At 37.8% G+C, this 27,992-nt stretch overlaps 1 protein-coding gene across 1 annotated transcript; it reads right to left on the bottom strand.

Annotated features, from left to right (window-relative positions):
* Nucleotides 1–13: 13 nt before the first annotated feature.
* Nucleotides 14–27,022, bottom strand: LOC107554722 (serine/threonine-protein kinase PRP4 homolog). Its single transcript, XM_016237319.1, has 15 exons — nt 26,891–27,022; nt 24,969–26,207; nt 22,925–23,080; nt 16,703–16,861; nt 10,874–10,955; nt 10,563–10,773; nt 10,327–10,400; nt 10,149–10,239; nt 9,920–10,067; nt 9,624–9,761; nt 8,892–9,045; nt 8,709–8,823; nt 8,409–8,560; nt 903–989; nt 14–759 (listed from the first exon to the last, which is right to left on the bottom strand). The coding sequence occupies exons 1-15, from the start codon at nt 26,935–26,937 to the stop codon at nt 556–558; spliced, it is 3,057 nt and encodes a 1,018-aa protein (XP_016092805.1). The 5' UTR covers nt 26,938–27,022; the 3' UTR covers nt 14–555.
* Between the last annotated feature and the right edge of the window lie 970 nt (nt 27,023–27,992).

Below are 27,992 nucleotides of genomic sequence, written 5' to 3'. Positions count from 1 at the left end.
TTGTTTGTTTTACTAAAACAGCTGTACATGATGAACTATTGTGTACTGTTTTCAACATGGTGACTGTATGAAGTTACTAACCAGCAAAAGTGGTGCACTCCTTAATTAGATAAAATAAATCTAAATTGAAGCCACTCGTTTAAATGGTCACCAAAAATGACACATTTGCATTATAATTGGAGAATCCCAAAAATTATTTGTCTCTCTGACATGCTTGCCCAGCCATTTCTTGCCTTCAACATCTGAACGATAAACTAACCTATAAATGCTGCATTTTGCACATTTCGTTCACTTCAGAAGTTAAACAAGACAAAGTCTGACAACTGCTAAACATGCCTCTCTCTCAAGTGAATGACAATGTGTTCATATGTACAATAAAAACAAGACCATTCTGAGAGATCTGAATCAAAAATGACAGGGCAAAACAAAAATCACTAGAAAAACATGAATAAAAATAGAAAATTGAAAGTCTTGTGATGATTCAAAACATTCTGAGCTTGAGTCTATTGGCTCCGTCCTGGAACAATGGACAGTCACAGGTTAGACATTAAAGTATCATATCTTCTCCTGAATGAAAGGGTGCTGTAGGGCTTGGTTGATGCTGATGCGTTTAGCTGGGTCCAGCATCAGAGTACCGTCCAACAGATCTTTAAGCTGCATGACCTTCTTTCTCTGATCCTCAGGTAACCTCTGACCTCCGATCATGTCTGCGAGCAGGTCTTTAGTGGGGTTAATGGTGCTCATCACGGTTACCTTCTCCTGAAATTTTAAAAGAATGTGTGAGAGAAGGTGAAGGGCATGAAACAGATGTAAGCTGTTATCATAGTTGTGTGAATGGCATCAGAGCCAATAAGAGAAAATAACACATGAAAGTGGAAACCAATACATGAACTGGAACGTACCCTTTCAGTCACTTTGTCTACCTCTATATACAGGAAGTTCAAGTTCTGGTCGAAATGTTGGTCTTTAAACATGCCTTTCCGGATCATCTACACAACAATTACAAAAACACAATGTAAGAATTTATACATAAGAATTAAATGCCATAAAGTGAGTAAATATTATTTACAGTTTTTCTCAGTCACTTTGGTGCATTTCTCAAATCAGAAATGAAATTCTCAAAAATACTTGTTCAACCTCCACATCATCTGGTCACTTGTGCACATCAAAAATGGCGGCGGCATGGTGTCGTATCCTGGCAGGTGCTGCGACTTTTTTTTACACCTAGCTGGCCGTTTTCTTTGCGTGTTTTTTCTACTGTTATTTTTTTCTACGGCTGCACTACGTGTTGTGTCCAGAACTCTCCACGTGGATCAGTTGTGCTCCAAAAACTCGAGTAGTTATGCTGCTCATGGGAAAAACTGTTTATATTCTGGTTTTCTCCAGTCATCTACTCGTGTGGGAAGTTTTCATCATAATCTGCTCAGATACTATGCAGTTTATTCATCTGTTCTGGACTATGGACACGCTGTGATGCGTAAATATGCCTCTAGACAACGGGGTTTTGCTGCGCCGTCACAAAACACTCAAGGGCTCTTGCTTATTTTACTGCTGCTCTCTGGGGATGTTCAATTAAATCCGGGACCGGTTAACCCGATAATACAACTGGACTCTGGAGTTGAGCCTCGTTTGGGGACGACCTCAGTCTCACGACGAGGTGAGTGCCTGGGGATTTCCCGTGGATGTACCAGGCCCGTCAAACAGCAATGTGTTTAATAAACAACGTACACAATGCTCCAGTGCACAATATTTCTACACTGCTCGGCGGAGATTCTACTAGATCTACCAAGGCTCCAATGACTACACTTAACATCTCCATGTGTCGAAATCCTGCGGTAAGAAAGCAGACTGTATGTAGAATTTTTCAGACTGTAAATCACGCGAAGGTTTTGTGGGACCCGAATGTGAAACCGAGAGGACTTTTTGGTGGACATTTGAATATCAGGAGTATTGTTTCAAAGAACGAACAGTTATCTAATTTACTCTCTAATTCAAATTTGGACTTCCTTTGCATATCTGAAACGAGGTTGCATCAATTATCTTCTCCAAGTGTATTTATGATGCCTGGATAGCAATGTTTTAGACGTGATAGGTCCTCGGGAAGGGGAGGGGGAGTGTTAATTTATGTGAGAAATGATATTAAGTGGGAACGTCTTGTGTTTAACTCTGTTAACGACTTGGAGTTTGTAGGGCTAAAAATAATTTTGTCTCCTCAAATGTCATTTATTATCATATGCGTGTATAGAACCCCCCCCCAGTAAATGATATATTTTATAAACAACTTACAGAAATTTTAAAGGAATGTAATCATAAAGAAATAATTCTTATGGGTGATTTTAACTTGAACTGGGAGGACAAAGTAAAGAGGAAAAAACTCAAACTATTGCTGATAAATATCGTTTAAGTCAGATAATTAAAGGACCCACAAGAATTGCTAAATCCTCTAAGACACAGTTAGACCTAATATTCACAAACAAACCTGAAAGGATAATCAAGAGTTATAATTTGATCACAATTTAACCTTGGTTGCTCGGAAACTGACCAAAAACAGGTTTAAAAATAATGCGACAAATTCTAATAATGTTTTCTGTTGTATACCTAAAGGAAAGCTAGTAGAGTTCAATGAGGAAACAGCTAGTTTGAAGTGGGATGATATATTATCTTCTCAGGATACAGAGTATGGCTGTAACACACTCATCAATAGGACTAACTCTGTAAGGGACAAAATTACAAAAAAAATTCAGAAAAAAAATAAGTATAAAAATAATCTACCTTGGTTCAATGACAACTTATGGAAGCTGATGAAGAACAGGGACTCAGCATTAAAGATGGCTATTAAGACAGGAAGGGATATCGACAGGCTTTGTTATAAAGGACTGCGGAATAAAGTTATTCGAGAGCTGAGAGTAGCTAAACCGAATTATCTTCTTCACCAATTGAACGAGGTAAAAGGAAACAGCAAATTGATTTGGAAAAATGTTAATAGTCTTCTACAGAAGGAGATAAATTCTCCAGGAGATCTTAAGATCAAAGTTCAAGGAAATTTTATTCTAGATGATTATTCTATTGCTACTGTTTTTAATATTTTTTTTTAATTAATTCTGTTAACGAACTGGGGGAAAAATTCGTAAAAATGGAAAGAATTATTCTACCGTCTGATGTTGATAGTCAAGGTTTTAACCTAGCCATGACTAATAAAACACAGGTTAACAAAGTCATCAGCTCATTAAAAAATACTAAATGTAGGGATGTTCATCAATTTGATACTAAGTTTCTTAAAACTCATAAAGATACTTCAGCTCCTGTTATCTCTCATTTAATTAATTTATCATTTGAATAGTGTTTTTCCTACTGCATGGAAGCAAGCCATTGTTTCTCCTATTTTTAAATCTGGGGATCATTTTGAGGTAAGCAACTATAGACCAATCAGCATATTGCCAGTAGTCTCAAAGGTTGCAGAAAAGGTAGTTCTTGAACAATTGAGACCAAGAACAATCTTATCTTATAGCTAAGGTTGGTTTACACTGTATGCAATTTGGTTTCAGAGTAAATCATTCTACTGAAACAGCTACTTTACATTTAACAGAGCAAACAAAATATAAACTTGACAAAGGTGGAACAGTTGGTGCCATATTTTTAGATTTGCGCAAAGCTTTCGACACAGATAATTTAGAGAGAAGAACGTTGTGATTAACCAAGTTCCAATTTTCATCTGGGGCTTTAGCATGGATCTCATCATATTTATCAAATAGACAGCAATGTGTAAAAATTTAAGGGGTTCACTCCAATAACTTAAACTGTACAATGGGCATACCCCAAGGATCAATATTAGGCCCTTTATTATTTAGTTTGTACATTAATGATCTCCCACAGCAGTGCGAAGGTATACAAGTCCAAATGTATGCTGACGATACTGTTATTTTTACACATGCGAGAACAGCAGAAAAGCAGCTGAAAAGATAAATGTTGCTATGGAAAGTATTACACAGTGGTTAGAGCGATCGTGTCTTACCTTGAACACTGGTAAAACAAAAGGGATGTTTTTTTCTAAAATGAATGTGTGTTCTTCCAATGCAGAGATTTTTATAAATGGTGAAAAGATAGAAATTGTTACTGAGTTTAATTATCTTGGTTTAACGCTGGATCCAAATCTTAGTTTTAAAAAACATGTAAAGAAATTGGTGAGGACTACAAAATATAACAATCAATTTTAGACAAATTAGACAATGTCTACCCACTGATGTAGTCAAGACTTTTATGCATGCTACAATCTTTTCTCATCTGACATACTGTCTGACATGTTCGGGTCAAGCAGGGGAAACTGTTATTAAACCTTTAAAATCTCTTTATAAACGTACCTTAAAAACTGTAGACAAAAAGCCTAACCACTGTAGGGTTTTGGAGAAATACAATTTTTTGAGCTTCGATAATTTTAGACTTCTCAAATTTGTGTATGGTATATAAAATTTTAAATGGTTTAGCCCCTTCTGTACTTCGTGATTTTGTGCACTTTTGCTCTACAGTCTCTGTAAGATCTACTAGATCATCATCTACTAGTGATTGTGTTGTTCCTTTTCGTCATTCTGCCTTTGGGTTATCATCTTTCTCAGTGAAAGCTGTTATTCACTGGAACACTTTAAGGATGTGCTCATCTATTGACATGTTTTGGAACAGTTGGTGCCATATTTTTAGATTTGCGCAAAGCTTTCGACACAGATAATTTAGAGAGAAGAACGTTGTGATTAACCAAGTTCCAATTTTCATCTGGGGCTTTAGCATGGATCTCATCATATTTATCAAATAGACAGCAATGTGTAAAAATTTAAGGGGTTCACTCCAATAACTTAAACTGTACAATGGGCATACCCCAAGGATCAATATTAGGCCCTTTATTATTTAGTTTGTACATTAATGATCTCCCACAGCAGTGCGAAGGTATACAAGTCCAAATGTATGCTGACGATACTGTTATTTTTACACATGCGAGAACAGCAGAAAAGCAGCTGAAAAGATAAATGTTGCTATGGAAAGTATTACACAGTGGTTAGAGCGATCGTGTCTTACCTTGAACACTGGTAAAACAAAAGGGATGTTTTTTTCTAAAATGAATGTGTGTTCTTCCAATGCAGAGATTTTTATAAATGGTGAAAAGATAGAAATTGTTACTGAGTTTAATTATCTTGGTTTAACGCTGGATCCAAATCTTAGTTTTAAAAAACATGTAAAGAAATTGGTGAGGACTACAAAATATAACAATCAATTTTAGACAAATTAGACAATGTCTACCCACTGATGTAGTCAAGACTTTTATGCATGCTACAATCTTTTCTCATCTGACATACTGTCTGACATGTTCGGGTCAAGCAGGGGAAACTGTTATTAAACCTTTAAAATCTCTTTATAAACGTACCTTAAAAACTGTAGACAAAAAGCCTAACCACTGTAGGGTTTTGGAGAAATACAATTTTTTGAGCTTCGATAATTTTAGACTTCTCAAATTTGTGTATGGTATATAAAATTTTAAATGGTTTAGCCCCTTCTGTACTTCGTGATTTTGTGCACTTTTGCTCTACAGTCTCTGTAAGATCTACTAGATCATCATCTACTAGTGATTGTGTTGTTCCTTTTCGTCATTCTGCCTTTGGGTTATCATCTTTCTCAGTGAAAGCTGTTATTCACTGGAACACTTTAAGGATGTGCTCATCTATTGACATGTTTAAATTAAAACTACAATTTTATTTAAAAGCAACTCAAATCTGTAAACACTGATATAGTTGTGGCTTAACTGAACATTATTTTTACTGTTCTGTTTTGGCTCTGATGGGATGTGTATAAGTATTACTGTATTGTATGCGTTTTGTTATTTTGTATCTGTGATTATGATTACCTGCCAAGGGACCGCGGATGAAAACTAGCCATTGGCTAAATTCGGTACAATGCATGAAATGGAAACATTTATGTTAAAATTGTACATGGTCCCTTTTCAAATAAAGTTGAATAATAATAAAAGCAGTTTCTCATTCTTTTGAACAATTTGCGATTGCTTTGGTACATTCATGCAACTGATTATGTATATTTGTCTGCGGTTTCCTACATTATCAGTTGCTATTATCATGTTGCTTGAAACATCCCCTTAAGTCTTACCCCTCAAAACATCTAGGCCTAGTCATTAGTTCATCGTACAAATCAAAATGGATGATTTAGTTGTCAAACTGTCAAGCATATTTTCGACTCATTTCTATTAGATTTTTGTAAATTTGCCATGAATTGTGCAAGGGAATCTTGACTTTCAATAATAAAGAGAATGTAGATCAACCAATGATAAACCAGTTCTCTGAAATAGCTCAAAGGTATATATCATGAACCTTCAATTGGAAAGCATATATAGACAGTGGACAACACAAGAGTTACAAATTCTGACAATAATTTAAATGTGCCCATATTTCTTTTTCTTTTCTATATCACAATGATGTTGTAATGTGTTTTTAATTTTTTGTCAGACCACAGTTAAAAGTGTAACTAGGCCCGTCATGATAACTTTTTGTTGTGTGATATATTGCCCCAGAAATAATTGCGATCAGCGATATTATTGTCATATTAAAGATCATTTTATGCCACTGAATATATAATCATGATGTAACAGCATTGTAATGCAAGAAGGCCTACACACTTCCAAATGACAACAAACTTTTAATTTTTAAGAATATTTAGATCATGGAAATTAAGTATCAAAATATAAGATACCATAAAAAACCTGAATAAATAGTAAATAAACATTTTCTAACAAAAAGTGCAAACAAGCAGAAAAAAAGAAAAATGCACAAAGAACTTGTATGGAGATTTTTCCATCTACAGATTTTTCCCTGACCTTCTTTTCTCTGTAAATTAAGGGTGCACACTATTGCTGAGAAACACAATCACTACTTGGCAGTCAGATGTCCGTATGCACAAAGGCACAGATTCCTAAACAAGATCAAATCTGCAGATGAAACTTTTTTTTGTAGAAGCATTATTTAAATTTGAACTAGCACCTCATGACTACACCACGTTATGTACGAGAAGCTGCAAAGACACAGGCGCAAGTGGAATGTACAAAACATGGTGACATAAATTTTTAAGTAAATATAATGGCCGGATATATTGAGTCACCAAAAATTATTGAGGTCATGTAAATATATCGCACGATAAGTCGATATATTGATTATTGCAACAGACTGGATAGAATTCACAGTTACACTTAGGCCTATTTCAATCAATATCCCACATACAGTAATGTGTACATTTTTACTTTTTAAATGGATATTTGGCATACATAAGTGCAGCCTTCTGCATTTCAATACAGTAACTGTCATCTAAACTGTTGCCATTGTTTACATCAGGTAATACTAACAGAGTGCACTGTTATATTGACAACATGACTAATGCCGAGTTCACACTGCACAATTTTCAAAGACGTCGCATCACTGTTGGTTTCACGAACGACTATCTGGCGTAGCATTCAGTTGTTGCTGTGTTCACACTGCACGATGGAACGACGACAGGAGGTTACACACTGCATGACTTTACAAGAGGAAGAATCGCCGACAGCTCTGTCTGGTGCAGGGTTGCCAGGTTTTCTCTATAAATCCCACCCAATTACTACTCAAAAATAGCCTGAAAATAGCCCAATTGCTTTCGAGGGGGTCCCCCAGTAAAAATTGAGTTCAGGGGGTAAAATACACATTTTTGGCGGGGTTCTCCTGGTACAATTCACATTCCAGGGCCTAAATATCACGTTATTGCGGTCTCTTCAACCTGCTGACATAAAAAACAACCGGTGGCAATCGCGGATTTGGCAACACTGGTCCACAAACTACGTTTCATTAAACTTCTCCCCGAACTTCCCGCTGCCCTGTATCTTGGTCTCTCATTGGCTGTAGGTCATTGCCGATGTGTTTTTCAATCAGAACTCATTTCACACTGCGTGATTGTCACTCGCGTGAACGAGCACCGATTTGCCTCCGATTTCGGCATTTGTCGGCGATTTCGCAAAACCTGTCGGCGAGTGAAAAATCGGCCTAAAATCGTGCAGTGTGAACTCGGCATAAGCATATTGACTATCTTGTTTGTGAACAATGACACAAGGACTTTTCATTCTCATGGCATAAACACAAATACTTACCTTTGAGAGATGAACAAAAGATTGTGTAAGTTACAGGCTTTTGCAGGTTATCCACTTTGTGGTGCTGTTTGTACGAATTGTTTTGAGAAATGCACATACTTCTTTGCAAATATTAAGGATGAAAAACTGTAAAAAATTATTTGTAATTGCAAATTTCATAGTTTTTTCCTGTATAGTTTACATGTAACAAACAAGCAAGTTACGAAAAAGAAAAGAAAAAAAAAGTTTGAATACTCTGGTTCAGTACCTTGTTGGGCATCTTGCCCTTCAGATCCATAGCCAGCTTCAGCATGTGGTTGTTGGAAGAGCCAGGGAACAGGATCTTCCCAGTGTATAGCTCATACAGGGTACAGCCGACTGACCACATATCAATGCCATAATCATACGGTTTACCAATGACTGGGAAGAAAGAGAAAGTTAGATCCAATTACTAGGCACATTCACAAGTTCAGCTGTGATTGAGGGTGTGAAAAAATCTGTGGAAACTAAAATATAATAACATGAACATAGGTATACCTGCTAATCACACAGCTACAATGTAACTTACCGATTTCAGGTGCCCTGTAGAATCTGCTGACTAGGTAGGGAGTGATTTCATTGTCAGCAACATGAGATGCAGAGCCAAAATCACAGAGTTTAAGAATGGTCTTTGATTCATTCACCTGCAGACAGAGAAAGTGAGTATCTGTATGGCTGCTCACTCAAGAGACTTCATTCATTCAATGCTCACCAATATGTTGTCTGGTTTGATGTCAGCATGGAGGATGTTGCAGCGTTTCAGTAGTTTGAGGGCCAAAAAGAGCTGCTGACTGTAGGAACGAACTGCCTTGATGTGCAGCCCCACGTCTTTACCATACTTCTTAAGCACTTCCCGCAGATTCATACTGATAGAGACAAACACAGCGAAAAACAGCTGTGAATGACTGTATTTTGCAATCTATTTAAGATAATATAAAATGCATTTTATGTTAGTGACCATTTTAACATTAATATTCGTATTTGTTACATGATATTCATTTTGGAATTAGTTTGATGAGGTTGATTAGGGAAGCTCCTCATATCAAGGCTTAGTTCAGCCCCATTTCAAACAGGTGTACACACTTTGCCGATTTCAACATTTTAAAATACTAAACATTCACCTTTTCTAATGGCATGAAAATGTTTTGATGCCCTATTCACAAAGAATGCACAATTCTACATGTATATATCTATCAGGCATGCAAACTCATCATGGATGGAAAAGTGACGAGGTGTATGTCATTTATTTCTGTAATGGCAAAGCTGAATTTCCAAGAGCCAAAAAACTAAATAAAAATCTTATAAGAAATGTTGAAAATAGTCGCACTGCTTAATTGTGAAAACTGATGATACTGGCTCCAGCTAATTTTTGCATTGGTATCAGCCAAAATATATATTGCATCCTTAGGAATTTTCTCAAACACAAGCAGCAGCCATGAAATACCTGAGAGGTTCAAACACCAAACAGAGATGCTGTTTGTGGTAAAAATGTCTGAAGAGACGCAAACAGTGAAATTTATCATCAGGATCTGCATCATTCAGCTTCTTTAGAAATTCAAGCTCCTTCAGTCCCGTCTTCTGCCTGAAGACACAACAAACAAAACCATTGAATAAAAATGGCTTTCTCAGCCATGACTACAATAGATTAGATATGGTTGAAAACTTCTAACATTTGGGTAAAACATAAAAGAGCACAAAAGCAAAGTTACAGTGACAGCCATTGTTTAGAGGAGTACTTACATGAGCTCATTGTTTCGGATGATCTTGACTGCCACCTCCTGGCCAGCCCGGGCAGTGTCTCTAGCTCTGACCACATTACTGAACACACCATGTCCAGTGTACCCATACACATCATACCGCTTGTCCAGTATCTCACCGATGTTCACACCTGAAAAGAGATTCACATTTAAAATTTTAAATGCACTGCCTTTAGGAAAGAAGCAAGACTTTGGATTTAAATAAGGCTTACGATAGTATCCTTCTGCATCAGTCCAGTTATCCCTGAGATTGGGGTTCTCCTTAAAATCTTTACCAATACCCGCAGCCCTCAGTCTGGCACTCTGTAATGGGAGTGACAAAGTAGACAGATCTCTCAAAATAACCAATTGGTTTAATCTTAAAGCTGCAGAAAGGACAAATAAGCTTACATCAAAATCTGCAGCAAACATGTCATCTGACTCCGTGAACATGTCGGGTGCTGAGGGCTTCTTTGAGTTGGCTCCTGCATAAAAGACAACAAGACTCGATCAATAGGTTACAGATTGTTTGATGTGTCTTTATAGGAGAAATACCATCCAGTTGTAACACATTAAAATTGCCCATTGCCTGAAAACTGTTTAAGCAAAAACCTGCTAATAACCCAAATTATGCCAGAGTATAATACCTTCTTTCTCCTGAGCGATGAGGTTGTGCTTGGCCTTGATGTTGGCCTCAAAAGTGTTTATATTCTCCCGCTCATATTCCTTTACATCAGCTGCTACCCGTTCCAGGATGTCATCAGGGGAAGGTGAACGACTGCGGGTGCTGCTCTGAGGACTGCTGGGCTCTGATGCCATGGAGCCCATATTGCTGTCCTCATTTACTGCTTTATATTTCTATATCAATACAGAACAGAGTTTCATGGATGTATAATCTGATCATGTTCTCTCAAAAAGAAGTTACAGTCTTTCAGAAAAATTTGCTATATTTTGTTACCTGGACAATGGCAAGTCGCTGTTGTCGTCGCTGCTCAATCAGAGCCTCTTCATCCTCCTCTTCAGCATCAAAGTCCTCCATCCTAAACATGTTCATTAAGGTGAATTTCAAATAAATGAAAAGACTCAAAAGACTCAATCACTTCTATGACAAGATTATTACCGTTAAATGCAGCTATATTCTCAAATAGGAGTGTTACAATACAAATATCAGTAAAATAATTGTATTAATACAGTTATTAGTAAAGTATTACTACTATTCAACGATGAACTGCCTTTAACTGAAAATTGAGTGTTTACTATTGTCCTTTTGCATTACTGACACCTATTTCTATTTGATACTGTAAAGCTGCTTTGACACAATCGGTATTGTTTAAAGCGCTATATAAATAAAAGTGACTTAATATGAAATATATTTTGCCATTAAACATGCACTAAAAACTCTTACAATCCTCAAACCGTTGAACGTTTATTATTATAAGTCTCTTATGCTCAGCAAAGCTTACACTGTAAAAAAAAAAAAACTGCTGTAAAAACAGCCAAATTCTGACAATAACATGCACAGTCTTCCATTAAAACAGTAATGTACTGTAGAAAATGCATTCTGGACAATATTCTGCACAGTAAGCAAATGCCGTTAATTTACAGCCCATTTTCAACACTAATGTTTGTACTGTAGTACGTAATGCATTGTGGTCCAGTCCATTTGAAGAAATAGCACAATGGCAGTGAATGGGTGTTTCACAGGAGTTTGAGTACAAGTCTTTGCCTGTCCGTGTTCGTGGCACTCATGACAGGAATGTGTAAAAAAACAGAAGAAAGCAAATTTAAATCACTCATACAATGAGTGTTTATAAGTGAATGATTATACATGTATTAAAGGAAGAGGGTAAAATCCTGTCGATTCACTGTAATACACAGCCTAATTTATTCTCAACTTTGTGTGTTTCTTGGTGGCACTCATCCTGATGGTTTTGGCCATATATAGTGCCCTTTATTAGGAAAAAACAAATAAAATAAAAATAAACATAACTGATCATATATGTCCTTAAATTGTATTACAAAGCTTTTAAAATGCAATTGTTTAATTGTATGAGCTTTATTTTAATCGTTTGTTGCACTTTTTCTTACATATTCATGATTTTATACCTGCTTATTTTTGTCCATTTTGCTTATAAATGTTCACCTTTTAATTAGACTTTTACTGTTGCCTATGTTTTACTGTAGTAATTCATGGTGATTTTTTAAAATTTCCAACATATTGTTCCCTTTCTCACCCAGTGCTGGGTTGCCAAAATGACCCAAACTAGGTTGTTTTTAAAGCATAATTTCTTAGAGTGGTAAACTGAAATTGAAATACTTTACTTTCAAATGCCCCAACTGCTGAAGGGTCTGCACAAGTTTTTAGTACAATTTCAAGTTGCACTGTTCAAAATACCTGTAGTAGCACAGCAGTGCATACCTGTTCACATTTAATTAAGGTGGACTAGATTAGACTGTAATACAAATAGTAGACTGTAATACAAATAGTTGAGTTTGCCAGGTGCATACAACATTTATGACAGGTTTTCATGAAAGTGTTGGTCAGTTTGTCTGCTTGACAATCCCATTTTGCACTGCAACAATAAAACTGAAGTGAGATAAACTGAGAAATGTTTCTTTTTAGTTAAAACAGATGTTGTCAAAGTTTTCCTTTGGGGACATAATTTGAAGTTGGAAAAAGTTAATAAATTGCAATATATCGCAATATATTTAAAAATCGCAATAATATTGTATCGTGACACAAGTATCGTGATAATATCGTACCGTGAGGCCACTGGTGATTCCCACCCCTAGAGTCTATACTGTATGTGCGTGTGTTTGTATGAGAAAGAGCTGGAGAAAGATTTAATTTGTATATATCTTCATGTAATTTCATTGGGAAAATGTGGAAATAGTTTGTCATGCGTAGGCATTAATTTTCTTTAATCTCGTCTCTGTATAGTTCATATTAAAGCAGTGTTTCAGCGCAGTGTTGCTTTGTTTACAGCGGTAACCAAGGAAACACTGTATCTGGTGTTTGAGAAGCGCCTCCTGCTGTTAGAAAGTGAATATGCGTCTCATTCAGAGCTTCTGCTGTTTGCTTCGTTCAGGCATGTAGTATAATTTCATAAAGCTAGTCAGAACAGAACAGAGGCGGACAGTAACTAAGTACATTTACTTGAGTATTGTACTTAAGTACACTTTTTGAGTATCTGTACTTTACTTGAGTATTATTTTTTCTGGGAACTTATGACTTTAACTTCACTACATTTGAAAGACAAATATTGTACTTTTCACTCCACTACATTTCTATCAAGGTCCTCGAAGTAAAAAGTCGTTATTATATAGCAGCTTTGAAAGTCAGTGGGTGATTTTTTTCTTCTCTAAAACTTGAATATCTTTCTTTTTCAGACAGTTTATCAGTAATCACTCTTGGAGCTACATGAAGAGATTTCCCAGCATTTGTTGAACACTGAGTTACAAATGTGATATTTCTTTACAACAATTCAATAATAAGAAGTTAATATTGTGGTATATATTAGACACAATATTGTCTGATTTTGCTAAATTGTGTAAGTGAAAATATTACCTATAAAGCCACAGAAGAACTGTTGTGCGTCTCCTAATAAAACACAATAGGTGTTGAACTTGAAGCAGCACTGCACAGACTGTTCTGTGTGTGACATTAAAGTACAGTGAGAGCGATTAGACAGAATTTAAAATGTTTGTTTTTATGTCATAAGTCTTGCTGTTTTGCTTTTTTTGTTAAAGCAGTGTTGATGTTGTAAAGTTGTACAGCTACAGTTGTGTTGCTGGGTTTTAAAGCAGGTTTGATTTTTTATTTTCTTCCTTATCAGTCTGTGTTTACAGGATTTCACTGTCCACTCTGTTCAAATGTGGATGAATGGCTACACATAGATATGTGCACACACTGTCAGAGCTGTGTGAGATCACTACAATCTCACATAGGTCTGTAACATGCTAAAAGCTCTTTATTCAAAGATACTTCAAGCATCAGAAGTATTGCAAGTATTACGTACAACAATAAAACATTGACATAAAAAATGAAATTTACTTTTGGTACTTAAGTATGTTTAAAAGCAAGTACTTCTGTACTTTTACTTAAGTAACAATCTGTCCGTATATGAATTATATAACAAATTAAATAACCGTAATTACAGATTTAGGTTAAATAAAGATGTCAGTCTCTATTGTTCTTCTTTTTAGGAAACAAATCAAAGAAAAATAAACAAATTCTACTGTTCCTAATATTCTGTGTTGCTCAAAAAAATATATTTTGTTCAGCGGAAAATGTTTTATGTTTTTTACCCAGTCATTTAAAAATAGCACATTTTAGAGCTGTAATGACAGTAGCGCTGTGTTCAAAATATCGATACGACAATGTATCGTCACAGAGATTTGACGATACGAGTATCGATACAGCTGTCCCTGTATCGATACTGTGGCACGTGTGCAGCAGTGGACCACGCTTAATTTTACAACGTTTAAAATTGAGTAGAAAAGTGTGAGGTCTCTAAAAAAGAATGAATAGAGCATCTGTTAATAATCTAGCCGCAGAGGAACACAACTGGGTTGCCTGATATAAAGAGACGTAATCCCCGAAACAGAGCTTTACACTTGTGCAATACAGAAATATCTGCTAAATGTGCCAATTATCTTTGTCAACCTGGCAACCATGTGCACGCGCTCTCTCTCCACTGTGGATAAACGCGCTTGCTTTCTGAAAACACCGCTTAGCTTGCAGTTTAGTGATCTCCACTTCAATATTCTATCCTCAGAAAAGTGTGATTCATCAACAGTTCATTTACGACACCGAGAGAGAGAGAGAGACAGAGAGAGAGAGGGAGGCGGTGTATGTATGAATTACCACCGTTTTGCCGCATTTCTCTATTAACAGTAAAGCTGTGGCTTTAATTCCTTTAGAAACTGATGTTACCAGCTCCTTGTTGAGAAAGATAATGTAGCTCTTGAGCGATTAAGCTATTTAGTTGATAAAACTGCGGGGCAGCGCTAAAAAGTTTGTTCCTGAATGTCTGAGTTCGGCCGCAACGTGATCTGTGTGTGTGACTGCACTTAACTTAACATCAAACTGCTTCTGTTCGGCTAGAGTTGCTTTGAACTCGTGCATCTTCGGAAGCGGAGCTGCGAGGAAAGTTACAAAAAATGTTGTGCACACCGCCACGCGTAACGACGTCGCGCGCACTCAAAGTGAACTTGCTGACTCTCGAGTATAAATCAGCCATAAATCAGCCTTGACAGTGTGTGCTATAGATACAGTGAAGACAGACCGTTGGTTTAGAACTCTACTAATTTTTTTTTTTTAATTGTAATTTGTGCAATGATAACCTACTAGCAACGTAAATGATTTTTTAAATATATTAGAATGAGTACATTACAATATAAATGTATTAGAACGAGTACATGATTATTTATGGGCTTAAAAAAAGATGCAAACAATCAGAATATTGTACCTGGTGGGGAGTGCACAATGTAAACATGAAACACATGGCATTACCTATATTGTACTGTGGTACAGTTATGGAGGCCCTTCATAATGCAGAGGTCAACTGCCTGCTCTGCCAATAGTTAGCAATGGCCCTATAGTATGCAGTGTTTAATAAACAGCTGTTTTTCTAAATTCTGCTGAGGTGAAATTCAATGCAGTCATGTATCGTGACTTTGCTGGTGATACACAGCCCTAAATGACAGTACCGTGATACCGTGATATTTTTGCTTAAGGTTAGCATGCCATCAAAATCTCATACCGGCCCATGCCTAAGTCATGCGTTTCATATTGTTTGTTATACTTATTTTCTTGATAAATATATTTTTATGTTTTGCTTATTTAGCTGTTGTAGGTACCTGTAGAATAAATAACAGTTAAAATAATAAATAAATAATAGTTAAATAGGCGAGAAGAGGTTTAGTCTACCAAAATTTTATTAGTCACAGAAAAGTTTTTTTTTTTTTTTAAATCCACGCAGTCCGTGACGTCTGGTCTTTATGGTTATCCAGAGTATATCGGGAAAGGACATCCAAATGTTCGAAAATTCCAAATCATTCATCAACCTCAAATATGGCTTATCTGAAATATGTTGGTAGCAGCAACTTTACATGGCCGCTTAATCTAATATTAACCTAGAAAAATGTGCACTATTCAAGTGTCTGTGCGGAGTGTGAAAGGTGAACAGTAGCGCGCTCACGGCATGACAGATGGAGGCGCTGGTGCGCCATTATACTTGCCTTACAGACATGAAAAACATATCTTTAGAGAGTGAAACGTCTACTCTCAAGTGAACCAATTCAAATGGAAAACAAATATTCTCAGATTATGTCATCCGAACGAAATGTGCTGCAGAGATGACTAGTTGCCGACTTAATCTCTTAAACCGAAAACAAAGAAATCACTAGTTTATCAATAAATTCTTCAAATGTTAATGCAGCAAAGCCTATATATTTTGACATGAATATGCTTTTCGTTTGCTTTTGGTCCAGTCCCACAGTCAGTCAAATCAATTTCTCTTGATGAAAATGTCCAGGAGACATTGTAACCGTGCAGGCACAAGCTTTCTTCACATATGCATGTACACATATGTGATCATGCAAAAGCAGTCAGCTTTCAGACAGCGAGCAGGTACCACCAAACTGACTTGGTTCTCAGTATCACCATCAGTCAATTTATTAATTTTTTAATAACTATCGAGTCAACAGATTATAACTTTTTTGACATCACTACTCATATGCATCCTCAGTAGGTTCAAGCCTTGAAAATAGCACTATTACTCACACTTCTTCAGAGGAGGAGTCTTTGTCTGCTTTCATACCCTCTGACAGACTGCCTTTGAACTTGTCTTCATCCCGACTTCGCCGCCGCCTCCTCCTCTCACGCTCTCTAGAGGTGGATCGTCGTGGTCTGGAGCGGCCATACCGGTCCCTTTCAGCAGACCTGCCAAAACAGAACAGTTAATTACACAATTAACTAACAGCACTATCACACTGAACTGAGATTCAGTGACAAACACTACAGTTCATAATAGTGACGCTCATAATGACTGTTTAAAATAGGAATTGACCAATTAATACCAGTCTGCTGCATGATTAAGAAAAAAAATATGCTCTATATATATATATATTTAAATTACAGGGCATGTAGGCACGTGACTACAGATACATTTCACTGAGCAAGCACCTGTTCCACTTTCACTTAGTTAACTTAATTGGTACATGCAACATAATGGCAAGTGGCAAAATTGGATAAATGGTTATCAGAGAGTGAATCCATGAGTGAATGCATTCAAATTCTAAATGGATTATGGCCTAGAAAACGTGCAAAGTGCGCTACCCTCGTAATCAATCACCCAAAATTTATATATATATATATATAGCAACTCACACTCTGCAGCCACTTCTTGTTCACACACAGCTTCAGCTAATGATGGCAGGGCAAAACAGACAGTTTCGAAAGCGTAATTACGTTTTATCCTACAAGAATTGATGCCGGAAAGTTATCATATTCCTAAGTGCAACAAGTCATTTGCATGTGAAAGTAGAAACGCATGCAGTTCAGACAAAACTTCTAGGCTGATTATAAGATGCATGTTAACTTTCCTCATGAAATGTGTGTGTAGGTCTAACAAAAGCATCCACGATGTCATCGCTTGTGGCCAGTGCACTCTAAGCAGTTATGAGCAGCGGGCTGTGTAATATGTGTGAACTCTTTCATTTTTGTTATCACTTGGCCATTTGACTTATAGCAGTGTCCAGTGTTTCCCATACATTGAGTAAATAGATTTTCCAAAAGGCTTATACTTTGTTGAATAAACTGAGCATTTCAAAATTAAAATGCAGCGTGGGTGTTTTTATATGAATGTATTTTTGAAAAGAACCGACCGTCTTCAGAAAAGCTTCGATGTCATTTTCATTTTGTCTTTCCTGTAATGCCTGACAAAGTAGCGATTGTGAGCACAGTGTTTATTAGATTACAGCCATTACCGGGGAAACCGCTATACCTCCCGCTCCAACAGCGCCTCCTGCTGGCAGATAATTAATTTGCATTTGCAAGTCTGTGGGAAACACTGGTGTCTGTCAGCAAACATAAACAAAAAGCATGCTTCAGAACTGTTTTGATAAGGTGCTTAAGATTTGAGCCATGTATTATTACTCTGAATTAGGCTACTACTACTATCTTGTAGCTTGCAATAATAATTTACTCAAACTAGGGCTAGGCGATATGGGCAAAAATTCATATTTCTGTATTTTTTGGCTGATTTGCGATTTATGGCATATATCTCTGTATTTTCATTTTTGTATATGGATTTTAAAAAAAATCTGTATTTATTATATATATATATTAAATACTAAATATATAATATATAAATATATTCAATATTTAATATATATATATATATATATATTTTTTATTTTTATTTTTTTTATTTCACTTACCGCCCAATGTTGTCCAACAAAATAATACATATTAAAGGCTATGAAAACAAATACAGTGAATGTAACCACGTAAGCCTTTATATTACGTGCAAAAAAGGGTTAAAATCACATTTCATTCTAACATTGTAACATTGCAATCTAAAAACATAAATAAGGCATTAAAAGTGGATGTTAAATTCACTAAACTAAAAATGAAAATAAATTAGAACAAAAGCACAGAGTTGTGTTAGGCTATTTTGATTAACCCATTACAGTCACTTTACAGTCAGTGCTATCATAAAAATAGACTTACTTGTAGGTTTAAAATTCTACATGTCACATTTATAGTCCAACTTCTAATATTTCAGCAAAATATTTGAGTCAGAATTATTGCGGTCCTATTTAATTTAGCTCTGTCTGTTTGGTGCGCATGCGCGCGGTGGCGCTCGTTAACCGAAGTCTGTTTGAAGTTTAGCGGAGAACCCCAAAGCAGAAGGCTCATGCACGTCTGACAGAAAAATGGAAATATTTCCATGGCTTTCTAACATTTACAGATAGAGAATATACCTGTGAAATGCAAGTTATGCATTCAGGAAGACAGCACATCTCAAATACATTAAACAGCGCGAGTAGCCTATGTCTCTGTCAGCGGCACACGCAGCCTTTCTGTCAGAGCATATGACGGGCCGAGACACTTAAACTAATATGCGAAACTAAACTAGTATAAACTATGTCTTACCAGTTTTTAAAGGCCTTAATATGAAGCTTGTCACATGTTTAGAACAGGCTGGATTATGCACTTTCTCCGCAGCAGCTCAGTCGGTGTCCTCCGCTATATTTTCAGATGCGCTCGTATCAAACTACTGTATATCCATATAAACGGTATTGCCTCATATCGAATCGCTTATCAAGAAAATATTGATATATCGTAAAAAAACTCGATATACCGCCCAGCCCTAACTCAAACTCACTTTTATGAGATGAAGGGGGAGAAAAAAGAAGAAAAAAAAACCGCCACAAAAATCGCCATCATGTATCGGCCATCGGCAGCCCTGATTTCTAAATATCGGCATCGGCCAGAGAAAAACCCATATCAGTCGACCTCTACTCAACGCTGTAGAAACCTGCATTTTCTGCAACGGGTCTAACAGTTAACAGGCTGTGCTCCAGACTACCCCCAAAGCAAGTCGACATGTTACTTTTTAAAAAAAATAAACACTGGACATGTTGTGCACCGATAGGTCTGCTATTTATGTTTATGTCTGACGAAAAAAAACAAGACAACGCCCGGTTCTTCAAAGCGCATGGCATTAGTCAGTGTGTTTTCGTTTTGTATCTTCATTTGTTAATTGAGTGAAAAATATTTAGTGTAGTCCTATGTATTTAAACTTTTTAAATTTAGATTTAGTTTTTCTCTGTTCTCAGAAGTGCTGTAGGTGCACCTAGGGTTGGGTACTGAAACCCGGTACCAATATGGCACCGGTACCTATGTAACCGGTATGTACTATAACCGAATCCGAACGCAGATTTCGGTGCCATGCCTGAGCGATCGATTGAAATATTTGTCCTCTGGTTTTCCGAAACGGACAGCATCATCACTGGCACCGCACGTGAAAAATAATTTCCCGACTGAGAAAATGCACGTGAACTCAAGTTGGAAAGCTCTAATAATACAAATGTATTTGTTTTCACATTCCGACTTAAAAGCACAACTCGGGGAAATGAGAGCATCCGAGGAGCAGTAATTACACTTGATTCCGGCCGGGATTTCTTAATTGCCCAAAATGTCTGGGATTCGGCTGTTTTCTTAATTCCCCTCCCACAGAATCTCTGACCATTGCCGCCTGCTCCCACAACATGTTTCGCTCCCGCGATTTTCATGTCCACTCCTTTAAACATTCTAATATTGTGTATAATTTTGGCGCATCAGGGAGCCGCTCTCAGGATGCGGTGTATTTAAATATTTTTGAATGAGCGTTTGCGCCATTTACTTTCACTTTCGATATCGCGATCACACGCACTCTGTGTAAAGGGAGCACATCTTACAAGATCAGATTTTTGTCAATGAGCTCAGGATCTGTTGAGCAGCAAATACTCCAGCATGGTCTTGTCAGTCATCTCTCCTTATTCTCGACCTGTGATCAGTCAAAGCTGACTCTGATAGCTCTTGTTGGATGCAGGGTTGCCAAGTCCGCATTTTTTCCACAAAACTGGCCTACTTTTAAACTGTTGCCATGGGTTGATTTTCCCAAGTGGGTTAAAGTTTTGAAATATTACATAAATTACATTTGACTGAAATGCTTGTATTGAAGCATTTTGCATTCTACCCATGATAAAACTTTCATGGACTTCTACATTAACTGTTCCCTCCTGGTGGAATGACCTGCCCAGCTCAATCCAAGCAGCTGAGTCCTTACTTTCTTGTTTTAGTAATAAGTACAAGCTGCAACTGCGCCAGATCTTACTCCACATTTCACATCACTGAATATTATCATTTATTTAACTGTGTGGCCAGGATGGCCATTTTGGTGTCATTTTGTGTGTATTTTTGCTGCTTAAATGCAACAAGCTGCGCTTTAGAGCCCTGCATTTCAGCCCGAGCCCAATGGCCCCAACTTATGTATGGCTTCGGGACAATTTTCACGTCATAGCTCAGACACGGGCCAGGCATCAGGCTTGCTTCCTCCTTATGTTTATATTTTAGATATCCATCAATTATTATGGTGATGACAAAGACTTGCCGCGCTGGTGGAAACAACACGAGACCATGCTACCGTGACTGTCAAGAGTGGCTCGGATGGTGTTTAGTGTCCAGCAGCAGCGAGTGCTGGAAGAGTTCCATGTTAAAGCGCACGCAAAGCTTGCCGCAAAACGCCAGCAAGTAATTACCATGATGAATACTCCAGGGGAAATAAAATATTTGCAGGGTTTCCGTTCATTTTTGTGAAGCGCTCCTGCTCAAGACCGAGACAGCAGAAAGCGTATCCTGTTTGTTTTCTAAAAAAGCACAATGCTGATCTTGTGAGTGCACACAAATAAAAGTAGACCCTTAACAGTCCCGAATGATGTATTACTCTTACCTTTATGAGCAAAAATGACTGGTTGTTTCCACTGTTATAAGAAAAAAATATAAGTGATCGTGCTGGCGACTCCATATCCTGCAAAGTGCGCTTTAGCTTCTCTGCACAAACGATTGGATACGCTCCTAATAGCACACATATATCTAAGTTAACCATTTAAACTAACATTGTTTTTTTTTAGCATTTTATATAGGCCTATAGATTTTATTTTAGTCAAGTGGTGATGATTTGAGAAGGCTAAATTGATCAAACATAGGCTATGATTCCGTGCAGGGTTCTGCTGAGTTTATTTGGTAGCAACCTCAATACTCGTATACGCACGAGCGCACTTTAGATGTGACTGCACACCGCCTCTGGAGTGCGCGAGTACCGAATGGCTTAAAAAGACGTGCAAATAAATAATAAAATTTTCTGACGATGCAACAATGACCCGATTAGGCAAGTGACTATTCTGTCAACTGTCCCGAAACGCGAGTGAAAGTCTTGTATCGCAGCGGCTCTTGTAGCGCAGACAAGATGCGCCGATGTGAAGCCGTTTGAAAAAAAAAAAGTAAAAGAGAGAAGACGCGTACAGCTGAATCACTCACGCTGTTTTCAAATGACTGATTTGATCAGTCTGTGTGGACTGGACTCAGTCTGTAGGTTTGATTATTTACTCATCAAACCTACATGCTATAGGCTATTGAATAAATGTGTGAATATCCATAATTTTAAAGTCAAAAGCTGCGGGAATGAGTAAAACTATGCGATATAGCCTATGCGCAATCCCGCACCGAAATTCAGGACCTGATTAAACACAATTCTATTATACAGATTTTTGTGAAATAGATTTCAATGACTTTTCCAAAACTTTCTGGGTTTATTTATTTTTCCAAAACTTTTCCAGGCCTGGAAATTGGTGTTTTAAAATTCCATGACTTTTCCAGGTTTTTCATGACCGTACGAACCCTGCTTTCATCTTCATTTGACACTAACTCTAGCACTCTCTATTCTAATGCTACTTCTAATTTTATCTGCTTGTTTTTTTAATTAAAAAAACTTGACCCTCTAACATTTGCACTCTCTATTCTATTTCTATTCTAATGGCCAATCCATACATTTTTGGGGGAATTTTTAAAGATGTTATTCTACAAAAATAGTATCGGTTCAGGCACCGCTTAGACACCGGAACCGTTTTAAAAGTATCGATTTGGCAACGGTATCGAAAAAACCCCCCAAACGATACCCAACCCTAGGTGCACCACAATTTGACAATGGAAGAATCCAGTTCTGTTGTTGCAGGTAGTTGTTCTGCATGCTGCCCCTGCACATGTTAAAATAAACCCATGAAAAATATTTGTTTCTATTTTTAATAGGTCTCAGAGTCACTTGGCCATTCTATTTTTATTAAAAACTAATTTAATATTCTAATCTTATCAGTTAGTGGTTAATGTTTGGATAACGAGCATAAAATTAACCTAAATGAGCATCCATAGTTTATAGCAGTATTCCTCACTGTGTCTAACCTGCGTCTCAGGGGCGATCGACTTCGTCTTCTGGGTGAGGAGCGAGACTGTCGCCGTGGTGATATAGACCAACGTCTGAGTGGTGAGCGGCTCACTCTGCGCCGCGCTGGACTCGTTTCCCATGATCTCCCAGCTCCATCCACACGAGGACGCTTCCTAAGAGACATGAAGCATTTGCTAGATAAATTATTTCATCCTAGGCCATTTTTGTAACCAACAATTATAAGCATATGTATAGAACAACAATTCACCTTAAATAGTCCAATCTTACAGTCAACAATTTTGACGCCAAGCAGTTTATCACACAGGAAACCTGTTGCACTCAGGTACATTAAGCTCCACCTGTCATTATAAACGCCCTGCAACCTATTAAGATGATAACTTACAAGGAATAAAAAAAGGCAAGACAAGCATATGACCCTACAATCTTAGAATTGTAATTTAGGACCAGGCTGTTTCAAGACATAATAGACCAAGCAATATAAATGAAAGCAAATGTTAGGTTCCTTCAATGGCAAAATCAGGGCAATTCCCATTGAGCGGGAAGTTCTTTAACTTGATATCTAAAAACAGCTCTGATCCTCTCAGTATCACTCCAGCCAACAAACACGAAAACCCCTAGAGGTAAACAAACAAAACTCTGATCTCTGAATGTACGTTTGCAACCATCCCATTCGGTCAAGACAAGAACTATGAAAATATAACTGTCACCTTCTAGCCTTTTCAAATGACTTCACTGCAACCACTCAAAACTATGCTCTAACTATGCTGTTTCCAGTTGACCTGTGTCATATTCGTGTATGTTTAATTTCTTTATTCTTTATACAAAAAGTGTAACAAATATAACACTGTAACAAAAAAAAAAAATCAGGATTATAGAATCAAGAAGTTCTCAAATATTAATCATATTTATTATTAATAATAATAATAATAATAATAATTCCTTACATTTATATAGCGCTTTTCTGGGCACTCAAAGCGCTTTACATAGAAAGGGGGAATCTCCTCAACCACCACCAGTGTGCAGCATCCACCTGGATGATGCGACGGCAGCCATATTGCGCCAGAATGCCCACCACACACCAGCTCATTGGTGGAGAGGAGACAGAGTGATGAAGCCAATCAGCAGTTATGGGGATGGTTAGGAGGCCATGATGGTCAGAGGCCAATGGGCGAATTTGGCCAGGATGCCGGGGTTACACCCCTACTCTTTTTTTGAAGGACATCCTGGGATTTTTAATGACCACAGAGAGTCAGGACCTCGGTTTAACGTCTCATCCAAAAGATGGTGCTTTTTGACATAATAGTGTCCCCGTCACTATACTGGGGTGTTAGGACCCACATAGACCACAGGGTGAGCACCCCCTGCTAGCCTCACTAACACCACTTCCAGCAGCAACCTAGTTTTCCCAGGAGGTCTCCCATCTAGGTACTGACCAGGCTCAACTCTGCTTAGCTTCAGTGGGCAACCAGTCTTGGGCTGCAGGGTGATATTAATATAAATCATATTTAACAAAAAAAAAAAAAATCAAGTTAATTTTAATATTGACTCATTTTCAAAGTATTTGAATAGTATTTGCACTTTCTAATTTCATAATTCCATAAAAAATATAAATTTAACTACTGTATGTGCATCTTTTTATCATATATATATATATATGTCTTTAAATATCTATGCATCAAAAAATCCATATTGGTCAAACTGTTGATTTTCTTTCACTAGTGTCACCAAAAATAACCTCAATAATGTCTGTTTACAAACAAGTTCCCCAAACACTTCTCATCTGCTACTAGCTAACCAAAAAATATATGTTATTGTTATGTTATGTTTATGTTATTCCAAACCTGTATGACTGACTTTTTTCTGTGGAACATAAAAGATGCTCCAAATAAAACTGGACCCTACAGACGTGTATGGACATTATTCAAAATATCTTCTTTTGTATGCTACAGAAGAAAGTCATACAGGTTTGGAACAACATGAGGGTAAATGAATGAGGACAAAATGTTCATTTTAAATCTTTAACGGTGTGCTGATGTGTACCTGGAGGGGGAATCTCTCCGGCGCTCATTTGAGCGACTTTGTCCTCTCCTGACTGGTGACCGGTTTCTAGACGGCGAGTGGCTCAGTTTAGAACTCCGGTCTGCAGAACCCGATGGGGGCTGGTTGGGCTGGCGGTCCCTATGGCGAGGGGAGGAACTGCGTCGACGTTGAGGGCTAAGAGCTCGACGTTGATGAGGAGACCGATTCTCTTTCCCAGATGAGGTGTCTTTGGACGGAGACTTTCCAGGCCTCTTTTCTCTGTCCGTCTCCGAGCGACCCAGCCGGGCATCTTTAGAATGAGATCGTCGATCTCGTGACCGGCTCTTGCGTCCTCGTGAGTTTGATCTCGGTGTGACTTGTTCCCGCTTCTCATCTATATGGGGAGAGGAACGCCGATCAGAACGTCCCTTCTGGTCTGACTTTCTCTCCGCAGAGCGTCTACTTGTAGACGGAGACTGGGATTTCCTCAAATGCTCCCTGGATTTGTCCCTGCTCCGGGAGCGTTTTTTCTCTTTGGACTTGCTACGCTCCTTAACAGTCTCTTTCACAATTTTGGTCATTCGTTCAAGCTTAGCATCCTTACCAACTCTCGAGAGAGAGCGGCTGCGCCGTTTAACGCTTGGTTTGCTGGTGTCCGTTGAGTCCCGTTTGGATCTAACCCCCCTGCTTATCTGGTCCCTAGGTGAGCGGGTTCTGCCCCCACTGGTTCTTTGCCGTTGCTCCCCATTACGTGCCCGCTGTTTCACTCCATCCTCTTCTGAGCCAGAATTGTAACCTTGTAGAATCAGGCCCATTCCTGATTGAACCTTCCCCTCCATCAGCTGGCTGTCCAGCTCAGCTTTAATCAGTGCTCTTTGTTTCTCCAGGTCTTCAAGAAGTGCCTTGTCATCCAGGGTTGCACTGCCCAGTGATGGAGAGCCATCCACAGCCCTCCTGTTGATGGCCCCAGATGGTGAGGAGGATGGCTCCTCTTTGCGTCTGTGCTTCTTATGTTTGTGTCTATGTTTCCTTTTGCGGTCCTTATCTTCCTCAGACGTATGTTTGTGTTTTTTGTGCTTGCTACGGTGCTTGTGTTTCTTTTTCTTGTGTTTGCTGCCACTGCTGTGGTGTTTGGAACCGCTGTCCTGCTTCTCTCCATTCACCGCCGCTTCTTCCTCAACCTCCTCTTCATCCTCTCCAGACATGTCACCATTTTCCTCCTCATTCCCACTCTTCTCTGGCCTCTCTAAATCCTCTGGCCTGTAAAGATAAATGACAAGCACATTAACATGTAGAACCAGTAAAACTTAATGTAAAAAGAAACAGGGGTCACATTTCAGTTTTTTTTTCTCATCACAGACATTTAAAAATTTGTTTTGCGCTTATTTAGGCACCAAATAACATGCAGAGGTTTTGTTGTGTTTTTTCAAGGCAACACGGTGTTCTTCACAAGGACACAAATACTGACAATACAACTCACCAACAAATTTATCTAGGTAGGTATGTTAATGTGCCTAGGGTCTATGATGACTAATTAGATTACTTTTATGATCTATTTGACAGTAATTTTGGATAGATAACCAACGAATTGAGCGTGTTGGTCATGACACATGAAGACTATTCGATACTTTACTAAGAAGCTAACGTTAACCAAATAAAATGTTTAAACACGCAGGGTGTGGTATGCCACAGTTCAAAGATTTTAAAACTAAAGAGTTAACAAAACCAACGAAAATCACCTCTAAAAAATGAATCTTGACAACTGGCTCCTTGTATAAGAACATTTAGCATTAGCACGCTAACACTAGCCGAACAGGAAAAAATAGACAGCAAAATCTAAGAACAACACAACCCTGACCTAATCTGTTCCCTTTCCCTAAAACACCCCCATCCAAGCTCTTAAATGCGTTGTTGATGGTGTCATACAACGCACGTGCTCATACCCGTTATTAAGCCTCTTGCTCCGTAAATCCATTTCCACATCGGCCATTTTGTTTCAGAAGCGGTCCGCTGTGTTCTTCTTCTGCAGTGAGATTATGAGGAGGGCTAGAGCGAAGTGGAGCGCGTGCGCTCTCTAGTGCCTGCATTAACAACTTCAGAGAATTTCTTCTCCTTCAATTGTCTTCTTCTTCTTCTTCTTTGGTGTTTTATTGGTGGTTGGCAAACCAAATAATAGGTGCATTACCGCCACCGACTGGACTGGAGTGTGGATCAAGATTTATGCAATATGATGGGTGAAAGAGGGGAAAGGGCCAAAAAAATAAAATAAAAACCCCTTTAACAAAAACATTCTTCTTAATAAATAACAATAAACATATTATTTATATTCTCTTACTTAATTCACATTCTTTTATAAACTTAATAATATCATCATATATCTTGTTAGCTGATTTCCCCAATAAACCTGACAAGGAAAAGTCATGGTGTTTAACTTTCTTCATTGACTTAATAAGGCGATATCTCTCATTATTGTATTTTACACATTGAAGTAGTACATGTTCAACTGTTTCTTGGTGATTACAGTTTACACATTCCCCAGTTGGGTGCTTACCAATTCTATATAATGTACTATTAAGTCCAGTATGTCCAATTCTAAGGCGTGTAATGATATTTCCTTCCCTTCGATTCCTACTCTCCTTTCTCCCAGCATCAACTGTTTTTTGTATATTATACAAATGTCTACCCGTTCCATGGTCATCCCAATATATCTGCCAAACTGACAAAATACTTCTGGACTATATACCATATCGGGAGTTGATTAGAATTGTCTTTCAGGTCCTGCTGTATACTAAGGTCAACAGTTGGCAAGGGGAATAACCAGCGAGGAATTGAGGAAATTGATACTGTATTACTGTACTGTAATTGATGTAATCCTATATTTCTTGCTTTAGCATCACCTATCCACCCAAAACTTGTAAAATTGGTTTCATTGTGTTCCCAGCATTCTTTTAATTCGCTTTTGACAGGATGTTTTTCATTTTGTCCTTGGAGATTGACCCAGTATGCCATCATTAATTTTACTCTTCTAATTCTTAATGGCATTTC

Source organism: Sinocyclocheilus grahami, unplaced genomic scaffold (genome assembly GCF_001515645.1).
Source record: "Sinocyclocheilus grahami isolate Dianchi unplaced genomic scaffold, SAMN03320097.WGS_v1.1 scaffold511.1, whole genome shotgun sequence".
Taxonomy (NCBI): domain Eukaryota; kingdom Metazoa; phylum Chordata; class Actinopteri; order Cypriniformes; family Cyprinidae; genus Sinocyclocheilus; species Sinocyclocheilus grahami.
The sequence above is the reverse complement of the archived record's forward strand: the minus strand, read 5'-3'. Positions and strand labels throughout refer to the sequence as shown.